At 42.8% G+C, this 22,275-nt stretch overlaps 1 protein-coding gene across 2 annotated transcripts in view; it reads right to left on the minus strand.

Annotated features, from left to right (window-relative positions):
- The window catches only part of TBC1D30 (TBC1 domain family member 30), a 79,522-nt gene that overhangs the window by 33,280 nt on the left and 23,967 nt on the right, over nucleotides 1-22,275 (minus strand). The window contains exons 1-4 of one of the 2 annotated variants that reach the window (XM_026500104.4): nucleotides 6,639-7,567; nucleotides 3,166-3,227; nucleotides 2,588-2,653; nucleotides 650-775 (exon numbers count right to left, since the gene is read on the minus strand). In XM_026500104.4, coding sequence (XP_026355889.2) covers nucleotides 650-775; nucleotides 2,588-2,653; nucleotides 3,166-3,227; nucleotides 6,639-7,128 — 744 coding nt within the window. In that variant the 5' untranslated portion in view covers nucleotides 7,129-7,567. Of the gene's footprint in view, nucleotides 1-649; nucleotides 776-2,587; nucleotides 2,654-3,165; nucleotides 3,228-6,638; nucleotides 7,568-22,275 lie in introns of those variants that run through there. The other variant, XM_026500102.4, reaches the window with a different exon arrangement.

Raw genomic sequence — 22,275 nt, forward strand, 5'->3', positions numbered from 1 at the left:
TTTCCTTTTAAAACCCCAGCTTAGCATTACACTGTAATGAACTCCTATAAAATCAAAAGCCATGTGCTAGAGGCTTATGTAAGAGAACAAGAGTGGGATCAAATGGTATCAGCAACCTTGGCTTTTGGCAACAGGCCCTAATCAATTGTAATAATCCCAGTAGGCAAACCACAGCTGCCTCCACAGCTGGCTTGACCCCTTGACCATCTGGTTTTAAGTAGAACCATCAGTCACTCTATCTTCATAAATTGGCAGTTAAGAAATCATCAAAGACCCTAGTAAGAACCCAATTATTCTAATATGAAATATACTTAACTTTAAATTTCCCAACCTGTAACTTTAATGTCAAAATTCAGCTAACAGCACTGACCCATGCTAAAGAAAGAAAAAGAAATTTCAATCTCTTATCAAGTGAGCAAGATAAATAAATAGAATAGGAATAGGAACATTTTCTTCTTACTGCCAACATGCAAATTTATGAAAACAAGACCAGAGTCAAAGTTCCCATTAAAAGGCTGTTAACTAATGGAATAAGAAAGCAGAAAATACACAGACATTCAGACTATAAGGTTTGATCCTCTGTCCAGGGAACATCTGGCTCTTAGAAACCTTCTAAGTCAGGACAACAGGCCAAACTCAGGGGTCTTACCTTGACTATCTGAATTCCCATCGAGTCATCATCAGGATTACTCCTTTCATTGAAAGTGAAGCGCATGGTTTTGTCCCAATCAATAGCTATACTGTGCAAATAATGATCTGCCAAGGTCAACCAAACCTAAAATATTAAGAGATAAAGAAGAATGCTAGGGGCGCCTGGGTGGTGCAGTTGTTAAGCATCTGCCTTCGGCTCAGGGCGTGATCCCAGCATTCTGGGATCGAGCCCCACATCAGGCTCCTCCGCTAGGAGCCTGCTTCTTCCTCTCCCGCTCCCCCTGCTTGTGTTCCCTCTCTCGCTGGCTGACTCTATCTCTGTCAAATAAATAAATAAAATCTTTAAAAAAAAAAAGAATGGTAAAGTAAAATCTATAATTTCACCTTTCTTATTAAAAAATAGTTATTGCATCTAACAAGAAAATGGGAACTGATCCTAGACCAAATAGAACCCACACGTAGGAATCAACTTTTCATTGAAATGTTTGCTTTACTGAATTGCACCAATTAGGGCCTTTCATTTCTTCTTTCCACTAACATTTGTTGAGCTTCTACTATGCACCCAAGCAATGATTCAGGCATTAGGTATACTGTTAAGAAAAAAAAAAAAAAATGTCAACTCCTATTTCAGTTCACTGGATTAGGTATATTATCTTCTGAGCTTGTTATACTTGGCTCAGAATTGCTGTCTGTACTTGGACGTTCATGGGGAATGGGTCTTTTTTTCACCATGGAGCAGCCTCTGCTTTAAATCATCCTTCAGTCTCTCTCACACACACAAATCTGACAGATGGGGTCCCATAATGAATAACTTTTTTAAAAGAGTCACTGGATATTTTTATTCCTTTGATTACTTTATCCTGAAAAGCTGTTTCCGTAAGATTTTTAATGTATATGTTGAGGAAACCCCAATGTTCAAATTCTAGGGATGTTAAGACTAGGTTTATAAATTACTATACGAAGAAAGTATTTCAAGTTTTTGTATTTGAACATACTTTAGCAGGAGTAACACTGATCATTATCTCCAGCCAGATTTTTCTCCCAAACATCAGAATCACATGCCTTATATTCAATCTAACAGGAATCCATGTCAGTTCAGCCTTCAAAATATAACTAGAATCTGACCCCTTTTCTCCATCTCCACTACTGCAACCTGGATCCACCTCTTGCCTGAATTATCCCAAGTCTTCCATTGATCTCCCTGCTTCTGCCCTTGTCCCTCATATTATCAAGCCAGAGAGGTCCATTTAAAATATAAGTTGTATCAGGTTGGTCCCCCACTCAAAACTTCCCAATGCTGCCCATCTCGGGCTGGGCAAAGGTCCTACTATGACCTATAAGGTGTACGTGATCTGCCATCGCCTCACCCCCAGCACATTTACCTCTATGACCGTCTCTCCAATTGCTTTCCCCTTGCTCCCTGTGCTTCAGCCACCCTAGCCTCTTGCTTTTGCTTGCATACTCCTGAGATACTCTCGCTGGAGGGTGTTTCCCCGTTTGCAGTGCTCTTCTCCCAGGTAGCTGCCTTCCCAGACGCTCACCTCCATCAGGGCCCCATTCAAATGTCACCTTGCTATTTAAAATTCCACCTCCTTATCCCCATTCCCCCACCCCCACCCGCTCTCTTCATTTCTTGCTCTGCTTTAATTTTATGCATGGCACTTATCACCATCTAACATACTTCATATTGTATTCATTGTAAACTCCATGAGGACAAAAACTTTGGTCTGTTTGTTTATCCTCCCACTCCTGTATCCTCAGGATCTGGGACTGGCACAGAATCGATCATCAATAAATGTTTATTAAATGAATAAAAAATGAAGAGAGACAGCTTTCAAATTACTAAATCTAGAATATTCTTTTGGACATTTCAGACACTTTAAAGAGGAACACAGTGCTGATCCTTTTGTATTTTAGCCCTCTGAGTCCTCCTTACCTTTCTCCTCCATTCCTTTGGTATTCCTGTTGATAATCTGGCAACTGCCTTGAGAGCATCATACCACTGGGAACACGGAAGAAACACTGAATTGGTAAAGTGATAATACTCACCTGAATAAGCGCTTTCAACCTTTTTCCTATTTTGACACCCAGAGAGTTATGGCAAAATTTGTACAGCACACTGAGGTGAATAGAACTTCTTTCAGCTAGGCTCCAATGTCTACCCACCCCCCACCTTAGGTACTGTTAATACACCTGGGACTCATGTGCACACACAATGGTTGGGAAGCTCTAGTTCAGAAACAAAAACATGTATTATGGATTCAAAATAATATATATTCGGGTTTTTAAATCTTTTCTCACACTTGCACCATTAATAGCAAGTATAAAATTTTTCTTCGCAGATATAAATCCAGGCCACTTGTAGGCTCATAAGTTAATTTACCTATAATTTTAAAAACTGACTCACCTTATGTGTATCAAAGTATATGCTAATTTTCCTACTTCGAGAATATATCTCAGTGTACTTTGTAGATGCCCCCGAATAAGAGTATTTTCAAAACCGAAAATAGTTACCTGCTGAAAACCATTTTGACCTAAAGATGGCTCAAGAGTGAACTTCAACTTTGTGTCAACTCCTAAAAGAAAAATATAAAATTGTTATTTTGGAAGAAAATAACAAGTTAGATCAAAAATAAAAGTAAAAATTAACCTGATTCTACTGAATCATCATAACATTTTTAAAGCATATGTTTTTACTAAATTTTAGTCAATTTTGTTAAAATTAAAGGTAATAATACTGATTTTTAAAATAGAAAAACATCCTGCGGCCACTAGAACGGAGCTTACCACACAGAATGGTGGCTTCCACAACTGTCGGGAACGTAAAAAAAAACAAAAACAAGACACCACAGACTTGCAGTCACTCAGACGCCCCCCCACTCAACTTTGGTTCCTACAGTCAAACAAATTATTTAACTTGTCTCAGTCTCAATTCCTTTTTTTTTTTTTTTTGAGAGAGAGAGAGAGAGCACAAGAGCACATGGGGAGGGGGGCAGAGGGAGAGGGAGAGATTAATATGCAGGCTCCGTGCCCAGAGCAGAGCCCAGACGGGGCTGAATCTCAGGACCCCGAGATCATGACCTGAGCTGAAACCAAGAGTTGCTGGCTTAACTGACTGAGCCACCCAGGCGCCCCTCAATTCTTTATCTTTAAAATGAGGATGATAATATCTATGTCAGTAGATTGTTGTGAAGGTTAACTATAAACCACCCAACACAGTATAATTAATATTTATGAAACTTAGGAAGAGAATTCTCTACTTACAGAATTTGCTTTCCAAGACATTTGCATGGACTAAGTCTATGAAGGAAACTTCAGTGAAATATTAAAAGTTATAAAAATAATGTCACTGCCTTCTCACTTGTGGAATAATCCATGTTAACAATCTTATTTGGAGATTTTCATGTATCTTAAAATTCTGTCATGATACACTTGCTCATTGAAGATAAAACAGTTGGTATGTTTAATCATAGACTACAAGCTAAAAATATAATTGGGCTCTAATTCCAAGTTGTCTACAACTTTAAATAAACTTCTTTGATTCCAATCCCAGATCAAAGGAAAAGAACAAAAGAAATAGGAGAATATATCAAGACAATGTGTTTATAATATATAAAGACTACATGCTATATTCATATTGGGCTTTTATTCAGAATTCCACGTTAGAAGTATGTGCTGTTGTTCCTGAAGTGAAATTACATGACAATTTTTATTCCCATATAAATTTTATTAAAAATAATATAATCAAATCTGAAAATGTTTTATGTTCTTTTTCTACAATTTCAAAATCAATTAAATCATATTTCAAGTCACTTTTTTAAAGACTTATTACTTAAAAGTTCAAGGATCAAGATACACCAAACATTATTAACAGCATTTCAGTTTTATAATTTATGATTGTCATTTATGACAATATGTTTGCTTCTAAGATGTTGATTGCAGATTAGACATACTGAAACCCTCCCCACAACTACCACTGCTTAGGACTGGTATGTGGATAGAAACGATCTTCAGAATTTAGAATTACAATAATAAAGTAGACTTGTCCTTTTTAAAAACATATATAGAGAGAGTCAAGAAGCTGGAAAGAGATGTGCACGAGGTGCCCAAGCCCATGACACTATGCAGATGCCCTTCTTGGGAGTCCTGGAAGAGTACTGAAAATGCAAATGTTGGGTCCTAGATTTCTAAAGTCAAGCTGCGGTACAGAACCCCAGGCATCCAATCAATGCCCTGCTATGTCTTTTCAAAGCTTCAGGGCCACAAGCATATTCTGCCTAAATAGATAAGATCTCCTTCTCCAAGGGTATATCAAGTACCCCCGAAAATTCTCATCTCTCTGAGATGGTTTAAATGAAGTCCTGCCTCAGTGCAGAGCAATGACACGATGGCCACATGATTGCCTCCAGCTGGAGAGAATGATTTAAGGCAGTATGAAAAACACACTTCGTTTTAAGGTTGCTGTCCAGATTCGGGGTGCTGAACGGAGGAGCATATCGTCATGACTTTTGCTTTATTGTAACAAAGGCAAGAAAATTCTGTCCCGTGCTGACTTATTTCAACCGACCTAAAAGCTCTGGATTCCCTGTATGTATGACCGATTATGCTCCCTTTGCTTTCTCAGAGCACCTGCTGGGCATCAGGTGCTGAAAACCGGCTGGGGTTAGTCTAAACCACAACTATTTTCTCATGATCTAAAATGAGTCACAGGATTTAACTGGAATTGATCATTCACCACCTGCATGGGATAGCTGAAATCAGGTCATTTTCTCCTCTTTTCTTCTGAGTAAGGGAGGGGAGAAGGTTTATGTTTCATCTGATAGTCACTGCTGTTCCGTATTCAGAAATACAAAACATTTTTAACGTGGGAAGGAGATTTTTTTTTTTAAGGGTAAAGGAAGATGGTGAATAAATACTACAGTCTCTGCAATTAGACACTTCCTTGGGGAGAAAAACAAAGAAACCACAAGGTTCGTAAAGACAGTCACGCGTACCACCCTTTGGGGTTCTGCGCCTCGTCAGATTCTCGCCAGCAGCCTCAGGATAGCAGGTCCCCGATGGCGCTAGGAGGCAGGGGCGGGGGGAGGACAAACTCGCCTGGAACGACGCTGGTGCCACTCTGGGGACAAGCGAGCCAGCGCTAAGCACCGGTGAGAGTGCAGCCGGCTGCCTCTGCGGCCACCCCTTGACAGAAAGCTCTATGCCCAGGAGCCCGCGCCAGGGCCGGGCCCATAAAACCCCAGGGAGGGATGCTGGGTGGTGGAGCAGACGCGGAGTTATGCAGCCTAGAGAAGCAGGGATGTGTAAACACAAGCTAGCAGTATAAAAGGCCTAGCCTAGCACGCAAAGCGCGCTCCCGGACTTTGGCTCTAAGAAAGAACCTCTACTTGCAAGAGTGCGTCCTACCCGTTCCCCACACGGGCACACAAATTAGAGGCTCCAGGCGAGCAGAGCCTGGCACTCACGCGGCACAGACCCTCAGGAAAATGCACCCGATTTGTCCTTCGCAGCCGCTGCCTTCCCTTCGGTCCCGAAGTATCAAACCTGTGCCTTTCGCTACCTCACACACCTCTTTCAAGATCTAGCTTCCTGTAAGCCCGGAGCACAATTGGTTGCGCGGCCTCTGGTACCCTGGGTAGCCGCCGGCACTGCCCTATCACGCGCACAAGGCCGAGCGCACCGCTCACTAGCGGCTCCCGGCACAAACAGGGCTAGACCGCGCACAGGCCGCGGGGTCGGGACCCGCCGGCAGGAGCCGGCAGCAGCGGGTCCTCCCAGCCTTGGGAGGCCGCTGCCCGCGCCCAGGCCTTCGTCCGCGGTCTTCCCTCCCAGATCGACCCAGCCCCGCCTGCGTGGAGCCGCGGAACCCCGCACCAGGCGGCCTGCGAGCGCTCCCCGGCCTAGGCGGAGTCCAACTGAGGCAGAGGCACCAGCTCCGGGGCGCCACGCTACTTTCCAGTGCCCTATCTGCAGCCCCGGGTCCTCACCCGGCTCCAGGGTGCAGAGCAGCCGGGGCGCGGTCCGAGAAATGCAGCTGCGCTTTTTGAGCACATTGCTCAGAATGGTCCCCACGCCGCCGCCACCGCCGCCGCCACCCTGCCGCTTCAGGCATCTCCCTCCGCGCCTCAGGGAGCCGGTCAGCTTGTCCTGCCGCATTCGAGAGCGCCCTGGGCTCCGCTGCGGCCACCGTCCGCCTTGGGTCCCCGCTACCCCGCCGGCGTAGCGGCTTCGCGCGCCGAACTTGGCGAGTCGGTTTAGTCGAGGAGCCCTTGGAAGCAGCGGGAGTACGACCGGCGCTCGGGGGTCGAAGGGACCTGCGGGGTACCGCTGGAGGCGCCGAGCGCGGGGCGGTCGGCAGGCATCTGCAGTGCGGAGCCTGCACAGCTGAGGCAGGAGAGGGCTTGGGGCGGGGAAGAGGGCGGGAGCGAGCGAGTGCGCGGGAGACGAAGGCGGTGCTCCCGCCCCCAATCCCGGCATCACTGTGCGCAGGCGGGGCGGCCCTAGCTCCCCAGCGCCCGGCGGGCTCCTGGCACCTGCGCCCGGGAGCCGCAGAGCTGCGAAGCCTGGAAACCCCGGAGCCCGGGAGCCTGGGAACTGGAGAGCGGCCGGGTGAACAACTGCGCCCCGGGACCAGAAGCAGCGGGAGTTTTCTGCGCTTTCCCCAAGATCTGGGAGGGGCTGGGGAGGGTGCACCAAAGAGGGCAAGTCTCAGGTGCAGAACATCAGAGAGATGCAAGTGCCCACCTAACCAAACAGCGTCAGAAGGGACAGTTCGCAGACGGAAGGACGAATCTGGCAGCGTGGCAGGGAAGCTGGCAGATGGTGAAACAAAAGCTTCATCCCAAATTGTGTTAAACTCTTTTCTAGCAGCTTAGAGAGACACGGAAAGCACGTAAAAAAAATAAGAATATTGGTTGTTTCTCCTGGAAGAATAGGCTTCAAGAAAAAAAAGTGTTCACATTTAAAAGCAGTGTTGTTTTTTTTAAGTGCTCCCTCATGTCTCCAGCCAGACATTTAAGTAGTTTAGAACTATGAACTATTATTACTGTTAAAAAAAAAAAGGTCATTCTTAAACTATGACATTAACCAATTTAATATTAATCATAAAAATGAATGAGGAATAAAGGACAGGATGTGGAAGGAAATACAGAGGCATTTGTATTTGCTAATATTTAGAAAAGGAACACTACATGGATAAACCAAAACTAAAAAGTATTTATATGAGAGGAAACAGTGTGGAAGAAAGAGGAATGGAAAACCAAGAGATCTTCTGGTTGTGCCTTACATAGTTTTGACTCTGGAATAGCATATTAATAAAAAGAAAAAATGAAAATGAGTGGAAACAAATGAACCTAACTGAATATCCCGTTGATGGCACAAGAATACAGAAAAAAATTAATAAATTGCTTTAGAATACAGTATTATGACTGTACATGAATGGTGGTTATATTCTAAGGGCAAAAAGAGCTGCAAAGAAATCTTAAATGTCAATAAGTAGCATTATTGTTATTTATGATATTGATGTTGTTTTTTTAATTCTTATGAACACTATGGGATAAAGCAAATAATTATGTAACGTTAAAAGGAACCAAGATCTTTTCAGTGTGACAGAAAATACAAGTGCACAAAGAAATTAAGGGTTTTAAATCCTGCAATATTATATTTAAATTGGAAATACTGGTATAAACTCATTTTTTTCTTTTTTTTTTAATGTCTCCAGACATTTGTCAAATGTCTTTAATTTTGTTTTAAGATTTTATTTATTTATTTGAGAGGAGAGAGAGAGCATAAGTGGGGGTAGGGGCAGGAGAGGGAGAAGCAGACTCCCTGCTGAGCAGGGAGCCAGCCCTACTGCAGAGAATGGGGGGAGGCTGGATCCCAGGACCCAGATATCATGACCCAAGCTGAATGCAGCCGCCTTCGGCCTGAGCCACCGAGATGCTCCTCTTTCTTTTCAAAAATACATACATGGTTGATTCTTGAATAAGGAACAAAGGGAATTGGGGGCATACACCTCTCCCCACTCCCCTCCCACAGTAGAAAATTTGCAAATAAATTTTGACCTTCCAAAAAACCTTACTAATAGCCTACTATTCGCCAGAACTCTTACCAATAACATAAAGCAGGCAATTAACTCATATTTGGATGGGGCACCTGGCTGGCTCAGTTGGGAGAGCATGCGACTCTTGGTCTTAGGGTCCTGAGTTCCATGTTGAATATAGAGCTTACTTTAAAAAAATTAATTCCTGAAGTGCCTGGGTGGCTCAGTGGGTTGAGTGGGGACTCTTGGTTTTGGCTCAGGTCATGATCTCAAGTTCCTGGGATCTGCTAGGCAGTGTTGGGGTCCGCACTCAGCCCAGAGTCTGCTTCAGATTCTCTCTCCTTCTCCCTGTCCCTCCCTCTTTGCCCCTCCCCCAGCCCACCAGCTCTCTAAACTAAATAAATAAATAAATAAATAAATAAATAAATAAATAAATAAATAAAATCTTTTTAAAAATTAATTTCTGTGCAAACTTTTGAGAGACACCTGGCTGGCTCAGTCAGTAGAGCATGTGACTCTTGATCTCAGGGTTGTGAGTTTGAGCCCCACATTGGGTGGAGATAGTACTTAAAAAAATAAAAAAAAAAAACACTTTGGTATGTTATATGTATTATATATGTATTCTTACAATAAAGCTAGAGAAAAAATCTTAATCATACATAAGAGAAAATGTATTTATAGTACTCAAAAAAAAATCCACCTATAAATGGACCCATGCAGTTCAAACCCGTGTTGTTCAAGGGTCAACTGTGTATCCCTGAGTAGGTTTCGAACTAAGGACGACCCAACAGCAATGAATACCTACAGCCCCCAGGCTGTGGTCTCTAAAAACCATTGCCCACTAAAAAGAACCAGGGCTCCTTTGAAGTGTGACTGATTCTAGGTCCGAGCCAGAAGAAAGTACAAAATGAGCCTGAACCATTTTGACGAGCTAAGGAAGTAAGGAAGTGCTCCAAGACTAGTAGGGTCATGTCAAAAGGACATGAGAGTCACATGAATAGGCTACTGTTGGCCAAAGATGGAAAACTTTGAGCATCAGGAACAATGGCTGCCATTGATTGAAAAGTATGGAATATTTTTTAAATGCATTCCTAGTGAGACTCTGAAAGAGCTGGAAAAGAAGTCATTCTTACGACTCTGGCATACTTATTTGGTAATCAGTACATTCTGGGCTTTGTGAAGTAGCCCCAGAATTTGAGGACAATGTCAGAAATGACACAACCCTAAGCATAAAATATACATTTCATATATAAGAATCTGTTAAAATGAGATTGTTAATCCTCAAAAGTAAACCTGGCTCAGACGGGATATAGAAGCTACTCAGTTATGCCTGCCCCACCAGAGGAAAAGTGCTTTGAAAAGGCAATACTCTGCCTCATCGCTTGAGAAGATGAAGTCATTGCTTAACCTGGTCATGATTAACTGTTTGGCTTAGATTTCCCAACATTTTACATGAAGCTCGGGTACAAAAATCTATCCTTCATCAGACTGATGATATCATAGTTTCAGTACATGTTCATTTCTTCAGCTTTCTCTTATTTTTAATAAGATGTCCATTGACTATTCCAGCCTATCTCAGCTGTGCTGAGAACAATAACAGAAAGAGAACTGATGTCTGGCTTTGGCCAATTTTCTAGAGGGCACCCCGGGCCCCTGGGGGTGAAGATGGTGATTAACGGCCGGAATCAAAGGAAGAGAACTGGAAGGAGAGGGAAAATCCAAGAAAACAAGCTGGTGTCTGCATGCACAATCTCGTCTTCCAGAGCTCTCATCGGCTCAAACCTTAGAGGGTTTTGTGTTCTCTTTTAACAAGAGAAGCTATTCACACTCCGTTTCCAGCACCAGGCCAGCAGGAAAGACAGCCTCAGCAGCCAAGAGGAGGAGCAATGGGCGCTGCTCTACAATACTGCCTCTGGAGTAGAAAGGACATCCAGCTCCCACAGCTGGCTGACATATGCCACTCACACCATCCCCCTCCCTTTGGCTCGGACTCCAGGCTCACCAAGCAAACACTGAATGTCATCTGACTTCCCATAGATTTTGCTGCAAAGGAGACAATGTACTGACCGGTTAACAGCGCAGCCAATACCCCTGAATTCGGTCAACTCTCAGGGAGCTGAGGAAACCAAATTTCTGGACTGCCAAAGCTGAATCTAGACCCTAGATTGCCAAGCCACCTAGATGTGTCATGGCTGACAAAAAGCCCTCTCCTTGAAACTCTTCTTCAGTTACTATACTTTTTTTTGCCATTAGTAACAGGGGCTTGTTGATAAAAATTGTATTTCACCTCAGATTTATTACAAGGAAAAATTCACTCCTTAAAAAAAAAAAGTTTCTGGGTGGCTCAGTCAGTTAAACATCTGACTCTTGATCTCAGCTTAGGTCTTGATCTCAGGTTTGTAAGTTCAAGCCCTTCACTGGGCTCCATGCTGGGTATGGAGCCTACTTTAAAAAAAAAAAAAAAGTTTCCTTGAAAACTTCCCATTCCCATTCTAAACTACATAGAAATTGAAAACAAAAAAAAAAAAATTTACAGTTTCTACTATTATACCAATAAGTAGTGAGGGAATTAAGTAATATCATTTTGTTTACATTGGAGAGGAAAGCCAAGATTGCCGACTTTTATAGCAAACAGATAATTAAACAAGCACTAAACTACAATGGTCTACGAGCAGTCATGGCACAAGCCTAGTATTATACTTATTGTATGACTCATAGTTTCTTATTCATGTCTGGAATATTGTTTTCTAGAGGCAAAAGATGTCAACTGAAGTCAACTTGCAGCCAAAACAATGCTAGCATGGACTTTGCTTGAAGTTCTCGGGTGGTAAGATTTCCAGCCAAGGCCTGCTTCACATCCCTCTTAACTAATGCAGTGACCTTCACTAATCAAATAACATCACTGAATTCACACTTGGGCAAATCGTATCTTGGCACAGTCCAGAGCACTTAGAATTCTAGCTGAATTTGGGAAAAGGAAGGCTTCATACTGAATGAGGATCTTTCTTGGATTGCTGAAGGAACATCCTGCATGTCTCCGAGAGTCCAGTCCCCTTGGGACATCCCCAGAGAGGGAAGTTCCCAGGCTGACCCAAGAAGTCAGGACTGTTCGGCTGCCCCTGCACCTTCAGGTCTATGAGCTGGGAGTGAGGCTTCCTTAAGAGCAAATTATCCCTTTCATGGGAGAAGGGGAAAGAAGTCAGAAGGAACAGAAAGCCCAACTTGAGGAATAAAAGCTCTGTCCCAAGGGACTTCCAGACAGAAATCAGGGACTTCTGTGATTTCCTAATGCTGCTATTTTTGTTTAACAGTAAAATCTTAAAATAAAAAGGGCCTACGTGCTTATCTTCAGGGACTGCACAGAACAAGTGGTGACAATTACCAAGAGAAAAAGCCCTGGAAGCCTGCTCTGAGGAGAGAAAAAAACCGCAGGGAGCTGGCTTGCTCTGGGGAAATGGGCCTGGAGCTCATCCTTCCAGCTGCAGTGTTCCCTGGCCGTTGTTCACGAGTGCACAAGTCTCTGCGGGTCCGAAGAGGTCTCAGCAGAGAGCAGGTCTAGGGTGTCTCCCACTGGGCAGACGGTGGGTACTACACCTTTGCATCCCTGCTAATAAAAAGGGTGGGGGGCTGGTGGCATAAAGCCCCAATCTCCTCTTTGCTCCCCTCACGACTTTTGAAGGTCTGTGAGCAGCTCCCAAATAGTAAAAATAACAGCTCCCCTGAAGGGATCGTTTCTGTGGGCAGAGCTGTAAGAAGTTGACACTCTCCTCAGACCTACCTAAAACGAAGGCCGTAATAAGTAGTTCCCTCAACCCATGACCCAGGACGAAGCCCACACAATCTGAGCTCATGGTGACGAGCTTCATAACCATTTTCCCCTCATGGAAGAGGCACAGAGGAAGAAGCAGGAAGAAACTTGGGGGGGAGGGGAAGAGAAAAACCTTACAATTATCTGACACATCACCTTACGTACACAGGAACATTTTTTCTTTTCTTTTTGTATGATGTTCTCCCCCTCAGTCATAAAAACCGATTTCTCTGTTTAAATACAGGCATCCTCGAAGACCATCAGGTGTGGCTTTTGTATTTGGTTTACTACAGAGAAAGGATTCTATCAAGCATGAAACAGAGAGGCTTTGAAATTCCAATACCAAATCAACTCAGCCCAGCCTTCTACCCCCTGAGAGTCCCTGCTGATGCTTTCCCAGGACCATTCCCTTTAATCAGATATTTTCAAGAACAAAACCACTCCTCACATTCCCCCCAAACACACTGAAATATTTTGGATGAAGTATTTTAAGAATAATCAGTTTTATCGACAGACCAGAAATTTTTTAAATTAAAAACTGATATAATAATTCACAAGGGGAGTGGAAGTCCCATTCCAGGGTACCATACTGGAAATACACTTAAAATCCCACAGCCAGGTAGGTCCACATAACCTCAGATACACAGCTAACCCAAAATTTTAGAAATCATCATATTATTCCTCTTGACCTGTTATTTTCTGTGAAGTATTTTCTGGCCTCAAAATAACTGAAGCTGATTTAATACTACTTAAGGTAGGTTTATGTTGACCATATAATGACATCTTTCTATTTCTTTTGTTTATTTATTCATTCATGAAATAAATGTTTATTTGTCAATTGCTGCTGGAAAGGCATCATGCTATGGTCTGGGGAAATAAAAGTATGAATTTAGTACATTCTCTACCCTCAAGGAACTTACAGTTTACTGAAGGAGAGACAAAGTGGGTAGAGATAAGACAGTGTTAAAGGTTTAAAAAATACTATGTGAGGGGCGCCTGGGTGGCTCAGTCAGTTAAGCCTCCGACTCTTGATTTCAGCTCAGGTCATGATCTCAGGGTCTTGAGATCAAGCCTGGGCTGGGTTCCACGCTAGGCATGGAGTCTGCTTGGGATTCTCTCTCTCCCTCTCCCGCTGCCCCTCCCCTGCACTCAGTTGCTCCCTCTCTCTCTCTCTCTCAAAATAAAAAATAAAATAAAATACTATGTGAGTACTTGGAGGGATAGCATTATCTTTACCTCCTCCTAAGGATTGTACATTCCAATGTTTTCCCAGGGCTTTATTTTATTGAGCTATTATATTTCAACTGAAAATGAGCCAAGGAAAAAGCTCATCTCTGCTCTTACAATTATGGTATTTGGCTCTTTGCTTCCACATCAAGAGTGGAACTGAAGACTTACACCATCACTTTAGAAGATGAAATCACTGTTCAACCCAGTCCTGATTAACTACTTAGCTTAGCCTTCCCAACCTTTTGGGCCAAACCATTCTAAGATTCCTTTGACCCAGTCGAGGGATATGAAAAGAGAGGGTTTCTGATACCTGTCGATGCAAATTAGGGTGGCTTAGAAATATACGTTTATGCAGAGAAGAAGGGTCGTGCCTTGGAAAAGGACGTGCTTAATTTTGATGGTGAGAAGAGAGAAGTGTGGGAAGGAGAGATTAGAATGGACATTAATGTTGGCTTGGCTGGGCTGGGAGGCTCAGATCACTCAGAGAGAAGATGCAGAATGTGCAGACGAATGAGGGAGCATATGAAAGCAGTCTCTGCACCTCATACAGCCCTCCAGGAGGGAGTGTGGTGTGTCACGAAAGCACTGCAGACAAGGTGAGAATTCTAACGCCCACACTCAACTAGCTCAATGTCCCTGGGCAAGTTCATTAATTCCTGGGTTTCAGTTTCCTCCCCTTTAGAATCAATGTTACTGATTTACATTCTTGTGAAAATGAAATGGCATAACAAGTCAAGAGTCTAGCACACAGTGGCGCAAAGCAGGCACTCAATAACACTTACATTTGGTGTCCTTTTGTTCTTAGTACTTGCTGTTACTGTTGTTACAGGCTAAAGGTTAAAACGGCCTGGTGCGCGGTCTACCCGGACACCTGCCCAGCAGATGAACCAGGCCCAGACCCACAGGAGCGTCTGACTGGCCAGCACACCTCACTGAGGTCCTCCCCAGACGTTCCCTCTTCTACCTTCTTCTCCTCCTGCCCTCACTCACTTGATAGGAGTATTGAGATTAGCTTCCTATGTACTCCAAAGGACCAAATCAGAACTGCTACATGGGAGTTACAGGGAGGCAGATATCTGCAAAATTCAAGAACGCTCTAACCATAATAAAACACAGAGCCTCAGGAGGTCTTCAACGCCCTGTCATTTGCAGCTCTCAGGCTGCATGCCCAGCAGTCAGGAGTACCCTGGGAGGACATGTAAAATGAGGTATGGTTCAACAATCAATACCAGTGAGGTAGCTTCAATTTAACTGATACTCAGATTCTATTACTCTGTCCTCAACCCAATATCACCAACTGTGATGCATAGAGAATACAGTTTGGGTTGTCATATTTTTAGGTAAACTGAAATTTAAGCAAAAAAAAAAAAAAAAAAGATCCTTTTGGCTTCGGTCCTCAATAGGAATACTTTTTTTTTTTTTTAATTTGACAGAGAGAGAAAGCACACGAGCAGGGGGAATTGGCAGAGGGAGAGGGAAAAGCAGGATCCCCACTGAGCAGGGAGCCCAACGTGGGGCTCAATCCCAGGACCCTGGGATCATGACCTGAGTTGAAGGCAGACGCTTCACCGACTGAACCACCCAGGCACCCCAAGAATACTTTTAAAATGTATTACTATACTTTCCTGACTTAAAAAGAATATTCTGAACAAACCGAATTTTTCTGTATTTATTAAGAATCTTACATTATCTTTAGATCATTATTTTTATTATATAAGAGTCCAAGACAGGTATTAGAAAGAAATTCCAAATCACGTTAGGAACTACGTGAAAAGGAAATCGCATATCTCCTGAATTACACGGGTGACAGATACTTGGGGGCAGGAGGGATTTTACAGTCTATCAACACAGCTTCAGTGTAGCTTATCTGGTGATTTATATTCACTTCTACCTCTACCTTTATAAAAGCTTTAGGAATCCACCGGTGCGTCCTTGGGAATGGTCATATACATGTTCTAGCTTTTGAAAGTCAACCTAAAGTTTTGGTAATAGAGAAAAACTCTTAAAGAAGCAGACAACTCTTAGTAAATCCACTTGCTATGTGCTCCTTCTCCTCTAGAAGCAATACAACTGTGGCCTATTATACTCATGTACTTGATAGGGCAATGCCAGCACCTTCAATTACCATTGTCTTTAGTCCCCGCTCTCCAGAGTGTCACTTGGCAGTATATCAGTCTGGCCTAATGCCAGAATCAATCAGATATGCCAGCTCCTAGGGAGGGAATAGATTATGTCTTAAAAAAAAAAAGTTATCTCTGGTTTCTCTAAATTTTAAAGCTTCTTGACCCTTGAAAACTAAGTACCATGATGTATTTTAGAAAAATTCTAAATGATTTTCTAGCGCAGGTCCTGATACACCATAGGCACTCAGTAAATGTTGTGGTTTTTTAATTGCCTCTGTGACACACAGAGAATATCAGATCACGATCCTGGATTAAACATTTAAAAATGGCACCCGCATGAGGACCTGAATGGACATTTTTCCCAAGAAGACATAGAGATGGCCAACAGAAACATGAAAAGCTGCTCAACATCACTCATCATCAGGGAAATGCAAATCAAAACCACAATGAGATACCACCTTACACATGGCAGAATGGCTGAAATCCAAACAACAAGAAATAACAAGCGTTGGTGAGGATGTGGAGAAAAAGGAACCGTCATGCATTGTTGGTGGGAATGCAATCTGGTGCGGCCACTGTGGGACACACTGTGGAGGTTCTTTTAAAAATCAAAACTAGAAATACCATACAATTCAGTAATTCCACTACTGGGTATTTACCCAAAGAAAACGAAAACTCTACTTCAAAAAGATTTAGGCACCTCTATGTTTATTGCACCACTATTTACAATAGCCAAGATATGGAAGCAATCTAAGTGCCCACTGATAGACAAATGAATAAGGAAGATGTGGTATAAACACGCACTGGTCTATTACACAGCCATAAGAAAGGATGCGATCGTGCCATTTGCAGCAACATGGATGGACCTAGAGGGTATTATGCTAAATGAAATAAGTCAGGCAGAGAAAGACAAATACCATATGATTTTACTCATATGCAGAATCTAAAAAAATAAATGAATAAAAAAAACTAAAAGCAAAATCAGAACTATAGAGAACTCACGGTTGCCAGAAGGAAGGGGGTGGGGGGGAATGGGCAAAATGGATGAAGGAGAGTGAAAGATACAGGTTTCCAGTTATGGAATGAATAAGGCATGGAAATAAAAGGTTCAGCATAGGGCATCTAGTCAATAATACTGTAAGAGCATTGCATGGTGACAGACGGTGGCTGTATCTGTGAGGAGCACAGCATAATGTACACGAAGCTGAATCATTATGTTGTACACCTGGAACTGATGTAACATTGTGTGCCAACTCTATGCAAATAAAAATGTTAAACGATAAAATAAAAAAAAAGTACCTGCATATTGTGGCAATCACTTCACAATATATACGTATCTCAAATCATTATGATGTACACCTAAAACTAAGGTGTCAATTATTTCTCAATAAAAATAATTTTTTTACAAATGGTACCTGCCTTCACACCTATATTCCATATGACACACTTCTCCCAACCCCACAGCTGATTCATCTATGCCTTTGAATTATTTATAGGCAGATCTTTTCCTCTTAATAGATCATAAACTCCCTGGAGCGTAGGGACGAAGTCTTATTCATTGTTGTATCTCTCCCCTCCCCTGCCTGCAGCGAGCCTGGAACTCTGTACACGTTTGGTACTCAGTACATGAATGTTAAAAATACACATCATAAATTCATCATGCCAAGAAGAGAGCCATACCTTCCCACTCATTGAAAAAGAGCTTTTTATTCAACCACAAGAGAAATAAGCAGATGTGTTTATGAACAGTTATTTTCACTGACATTTGTACAATGTACCAAAAAATCCACAAATACTATTCTTAGTCTCCCTGACAAGTTTCCAAAATATGTGATGCTCAAATGTCACATATGTGCTCTACTTATCAGGCAGAAGACGCTCTTGAAATGCTATATCTAATGGCAGTCAGCATAATAAAGCAGCGAAAAAGCACAGACTCTAGAACCAGCTGCCTGGGTTTGAAACCTGGCTCTACCACTCGGTAGCGATGCAACTGGGGTAAATTCATTGTCTCATTTCCTCATCCACAAAATGAGACAATTAAAGTACCTACTTCATAGGAGTTATTCTAACGATCCAATGATACAGGTAAAGCACTTTACTACAATGTCTGGCCCACAGTAAGCTCTATATAAATATAACCTATTATATCTTTAGTATCTAGTATAACGGGGGCACCCGGGTGGCTCAGTCAGTTGAGACTCTTGATTTCAGCTCACGTCATTATCTCAGGGTGGTAAGACCGAGCTCTGCATTGGGCACCCCACTCGGGGGGAGTCTGCTTCTCTCCTTCTCCCTCTCCCTCCACTCCTCCCCCTGTCTCCGGGCACTGTGCACTCACACACTCTCTCTCTCTCAAATAAATAAATAAGTAAATAAATCTTGAAATATATATATAGTACAAAAGGCACTTTGACTGTCTTTTTTTTAAGATTTTATTTATTTATCTAATTGAGAGAGAGAGCAGGGGGAGGAGCAGAGGGAGAGGGACAAGGAGACTCTGCACTGAGCCTGGAGCCCAAGGCAGGGCTCGATTCCACAACCTGAGCCAAAATCAAGAGTCAGTCACTCAACCAACTGAGCTATCCAGGCACCCCGAGACTATCTTTTAAAGGAAAGACATTTTTTTTTTTAAAGATTTTATTTATTTATTTGAAAGAGAGAGACAGCCAGCGAGAGAGGGAACACAGCAGGGGGAGTGGGAGAGGAAGAAGCAGGCTCATAGCAGAGGAGCCTGATGTGGGACTCGATCCCGGTACACCAGGATCACGCCCTGAGCCGAAGGCAGACGCTTTAACGACTGCGCTACCCAGGCGCCCCTAAAGGAAAGACATTTTAAACTAATACATCAATATTGCTATAGATTACTAACAATGCCACCAGCTCACTCTAGCTTCTTTGCTCTTTAATTATGTCACTACCCATTTTGGAATCCAGATTTTAGTGCAAAACTAGTCTAGGAAGCCCATAAAAAAGAACATTCATTTAAATTGACAAACTGCTCACATTTTTCATCACCCTGATTTTTTTTGACATGTTGAGAACTCACTTCAATGCAGACAAGTTAATCCTTCCCTTCTCTTCATAAATTAATAAAGCCCCAGCATTAGTTACCCAACAGCCACTTGCTCTAGAAGATCACTACAAGCAGGAAATCAATCTTTCACAGCACAATTTAAGTAAGCAATTTTCTTCTCAATCTTTCCATTCCACCAATATTATAACGTTTTAAATAATGCATGCAAGTTTCCGAAATTTGGTTCAATCATTTTACTGTAAAGGTTTCCCAAATGTAGGCCAGCATATATTAGAAAGTTTTGGTCTTTCGATAAATTTTGATTTGCAATATAATAAGTTGTATGGTGTATTCCACATTCTTACATGTAGTAACACTAATTCCTCAAGCTGAGAGTGGCAAAGACATTCTAGAAGGAGAAATAGGTTGTCCAAAAAAAAAATCATTTTTATAAGTCTGTAAATTTCCAGAACTATATTTTCTAAGGGAGATGCACAAAGAAAGAAGCGAGGATGAAAGGAGAACAACTAATAACAACCACCACGTACTAATTGTCTACTCTGAATCAGCACTAAGCTAGGTGCTTTAATGAGCTCATTTTAACCCAAAAAGGTAGATATTATCTTCCAAGAAATGGGGAGTAAAAGAAAGTGTATGCATATAATTTTTTGCTAAGCAGAGGAAACAAATGACTGAAAGAAAAATACAATCCAACACCATGAATCCTGTGTGGTGGGAATATGGGAGCTTCCTGTATTTTTCCTTGTACTTTCCTGACTTTTTTTTATTCCCTAAGAAGGAACCAAGGAAGGAAAGAAAGAAGGAACAAACAAACAAACCAAGAGATGAAATAACTTTCCAAAGGTCATACAAACAATAAGTGGTGGGGCTGGGATTTGAAGGCAGGTCTGTCTCCCTCCAAAGCCGCACTCTAGCCTCTAAGCCAATAAAATATAACCAGATAATTTTTATCTGAGCAGGATCAAAAACATTTTGGAAGTTCTGAAAGACTTGTTCACAGCCCCATTTATGTTACCAAAAAGTGAATAAAGTACCCATCATTTCCTCAAACTCCCCCTATTCTATTAACCTACTAAAACAAAGTGTGGGTAGAGGTAACAAGGAGCTGCTTCAACCAGGTCAGCTTAGCCCAGCAGTGAACAACAACAACAAAAACCCCATGATGCCAGAGCAAACGAGGGAAGTTCTTAGGCTGGGATTACAGAAAACCAGCTGTATCCTTTATGACAACATGATGGGGCATGCAGGAGTTAATTAGTGCCCTTGGAGAGGTAGGCTTGGTGGAGACCCCATGGGGCATGTCTTTCTGCATCAACTCATCCCACAACTCATCCAAGCAAAATCTGGGCCACCTTGAAGTTCCCCCAAGAAGCTGCAGATATGATTTATCTCTAAAAATAATTTGCCAAATGTGAAACAGGAAGCAGGAAGCTGGTTTAATTAGCTGAGAAAGCAACAAACCAAAGACCCTCTCCATAGAGAGCAAATGGTAAATGATGCGGACTCAGGGTGTAATCAGTCTTGAATGATGCTGGTGCCATTGTTGCGTTCCCTCATGTGCAAGGAGCAGCTGTTGTAATTACTATATCTCGGAGTCAGGATAACATTTGAGATGATTCAAACCAAATTGCCCAGACTTTTAAGAACGTGTCTGAAAACTCTTGCGCAATATCACACGCGGTAGCAAAATCTCATTAACTACTTACTGATGCTAAAGATTCGATGCAGTGAATCAACACTTCAGATGCTCCCTTGCCATATGTCCCACATTTGCATTACAAAATCTGATGTACAATTTGATTCAAAATGAACTTTAGTCAAAGAGAAATGTTTAGGATGCTTCCACCATCCCACCTGACCTCACCCAGGTGAGTTGGAACCACATAGAGGGATGTTAGAGGCAGCAAATTCCTCTATGACTGACTCTTCCAGAAGGGACAAATCAGATTAGGCCAATGATGTGAGTTCACCTTCCACCTCCTTAGTCTTCTGGCTTCCTAACAGTAAGGACAGTTGTGCTCTAAAATAGATTACTAGGGGGGCGTCTGGGTGGCTGAGTCGGTTAAGCGTCTGCTTTCGGCTCAGTTTGTGATCCTAGGGTCCTGGGATGGAGCCCCGCATCTGGCTCCCTGCTTCTTCCTCTTCCTCTGCCCCTCCCCCTCCACTTGTGCTCTCTCTCGCTCTCTTTCAAATAAATAAATAAAATCTTCAAAATAAAATAAATAAAATAGATTAGTAGGGCCTAACAGAAATGATTGCCAAAGAGAAGTTTTCAGGGAAAGAAGTCCAAAGAACACTGAAGAACAAGATTGTCTTAGACTCAAGTCAATAGCCAGCCATTTCTTGTGTCCTTCCGTGCATGTTGCAGTTTTCTTCCATGTTACCCTGGAACCTTCAGGTAAGTGTGTTACCCACAAGCAGCCTCACGCCAGTGGTACTTTGGGGAATGACAAAGGAGGCGCAGGGTGAGAGTGAAGCGAAGGAATGAGGAGGAAAGCATGGGGGCGGGGAGCACATAGCAGTGGAGAAGTCAGAAGGCTAAACCAGATTAGGTGTGAACCACGCTGCTGCCCGTGCCCAGATCCACCAACAAGGGCTGCTGGGAGCAGGGGCTGTATTTTGCTATTGGTTGTCTCTGGTACAGGAGGTCACTCTTCATTTCTCCTAGGCTTTGCAATCGTGGGAGATGTGGGGAGGGGAGCCAGCAGGAATGAAGGGTAAGGAAGGGAGGCTTCATGCTGAACAGAGCATGGGAGAGCTGCAGCCAGAGAAGCCTCCTTTCTCTGATGAGAATAGCTGGGAAAAGCAAAAGGTAGAGCCGTGGAGGGAAGGAGAAAGTACGGGAGGAAGAGGGAGGGGAAGACATTCTATCAAGAGATCCCATACTCCATGACGTATGGTAGCAAGCCTTCAGACAGGACCTGTGGATGACCGACCTGAAACCACAAACAAGTGGGTGGGTATGAATCACAGAAGCAGAGGGAAGCCACAGAAGCAATTTTAAGTGAGGAAAAACAAGTCACAAGATCAAAGCTGGGGAGACTGGAACAGGACAAAAAGCAGATGGATGGAGAAAAACAGTTCGGGATGAAGGCTATTAAGAACTCAGGGTAGGAGTGCCTGGGTGGCTCAGTCAGTTAAGAGTCAGACTCTTTTCAGCTCTGGTCATGGTCTCGGGGTCATGAGATCGAGCCCACTTGGACTCCACGCTCAGCGTAGAGTCGGTTTGGGACTCCCTCTCCCTCTCCCCCTGTGGTCACTCACGTGCTCTCTCTCTCTCTGTCTCTCTAAAATAAATAAATAAATAAAATATTTTTTTTTAATTTCAAAAAGAATTCAGAGTATGAAAGGTGTGTTTTTGATGTAGTGCTGTATGAATGGCACA

Source organism: Ursus arctos, unplaced genomic scaffold (genome assembly GCF_023065955.2).
Source record: "Ursus arctos isolate Adak ecotype North America unplaced genomic scaffold, UrsArc2.0 scaffold_21, whole genome shotgun sequence".
NCBI classification, from domain to species: domain Eukaryota; kingdom Metazoa; phylum Chordata; class Mammalia; order Carnivora; family Ursidae; genus Ursus; species Ursus arctos.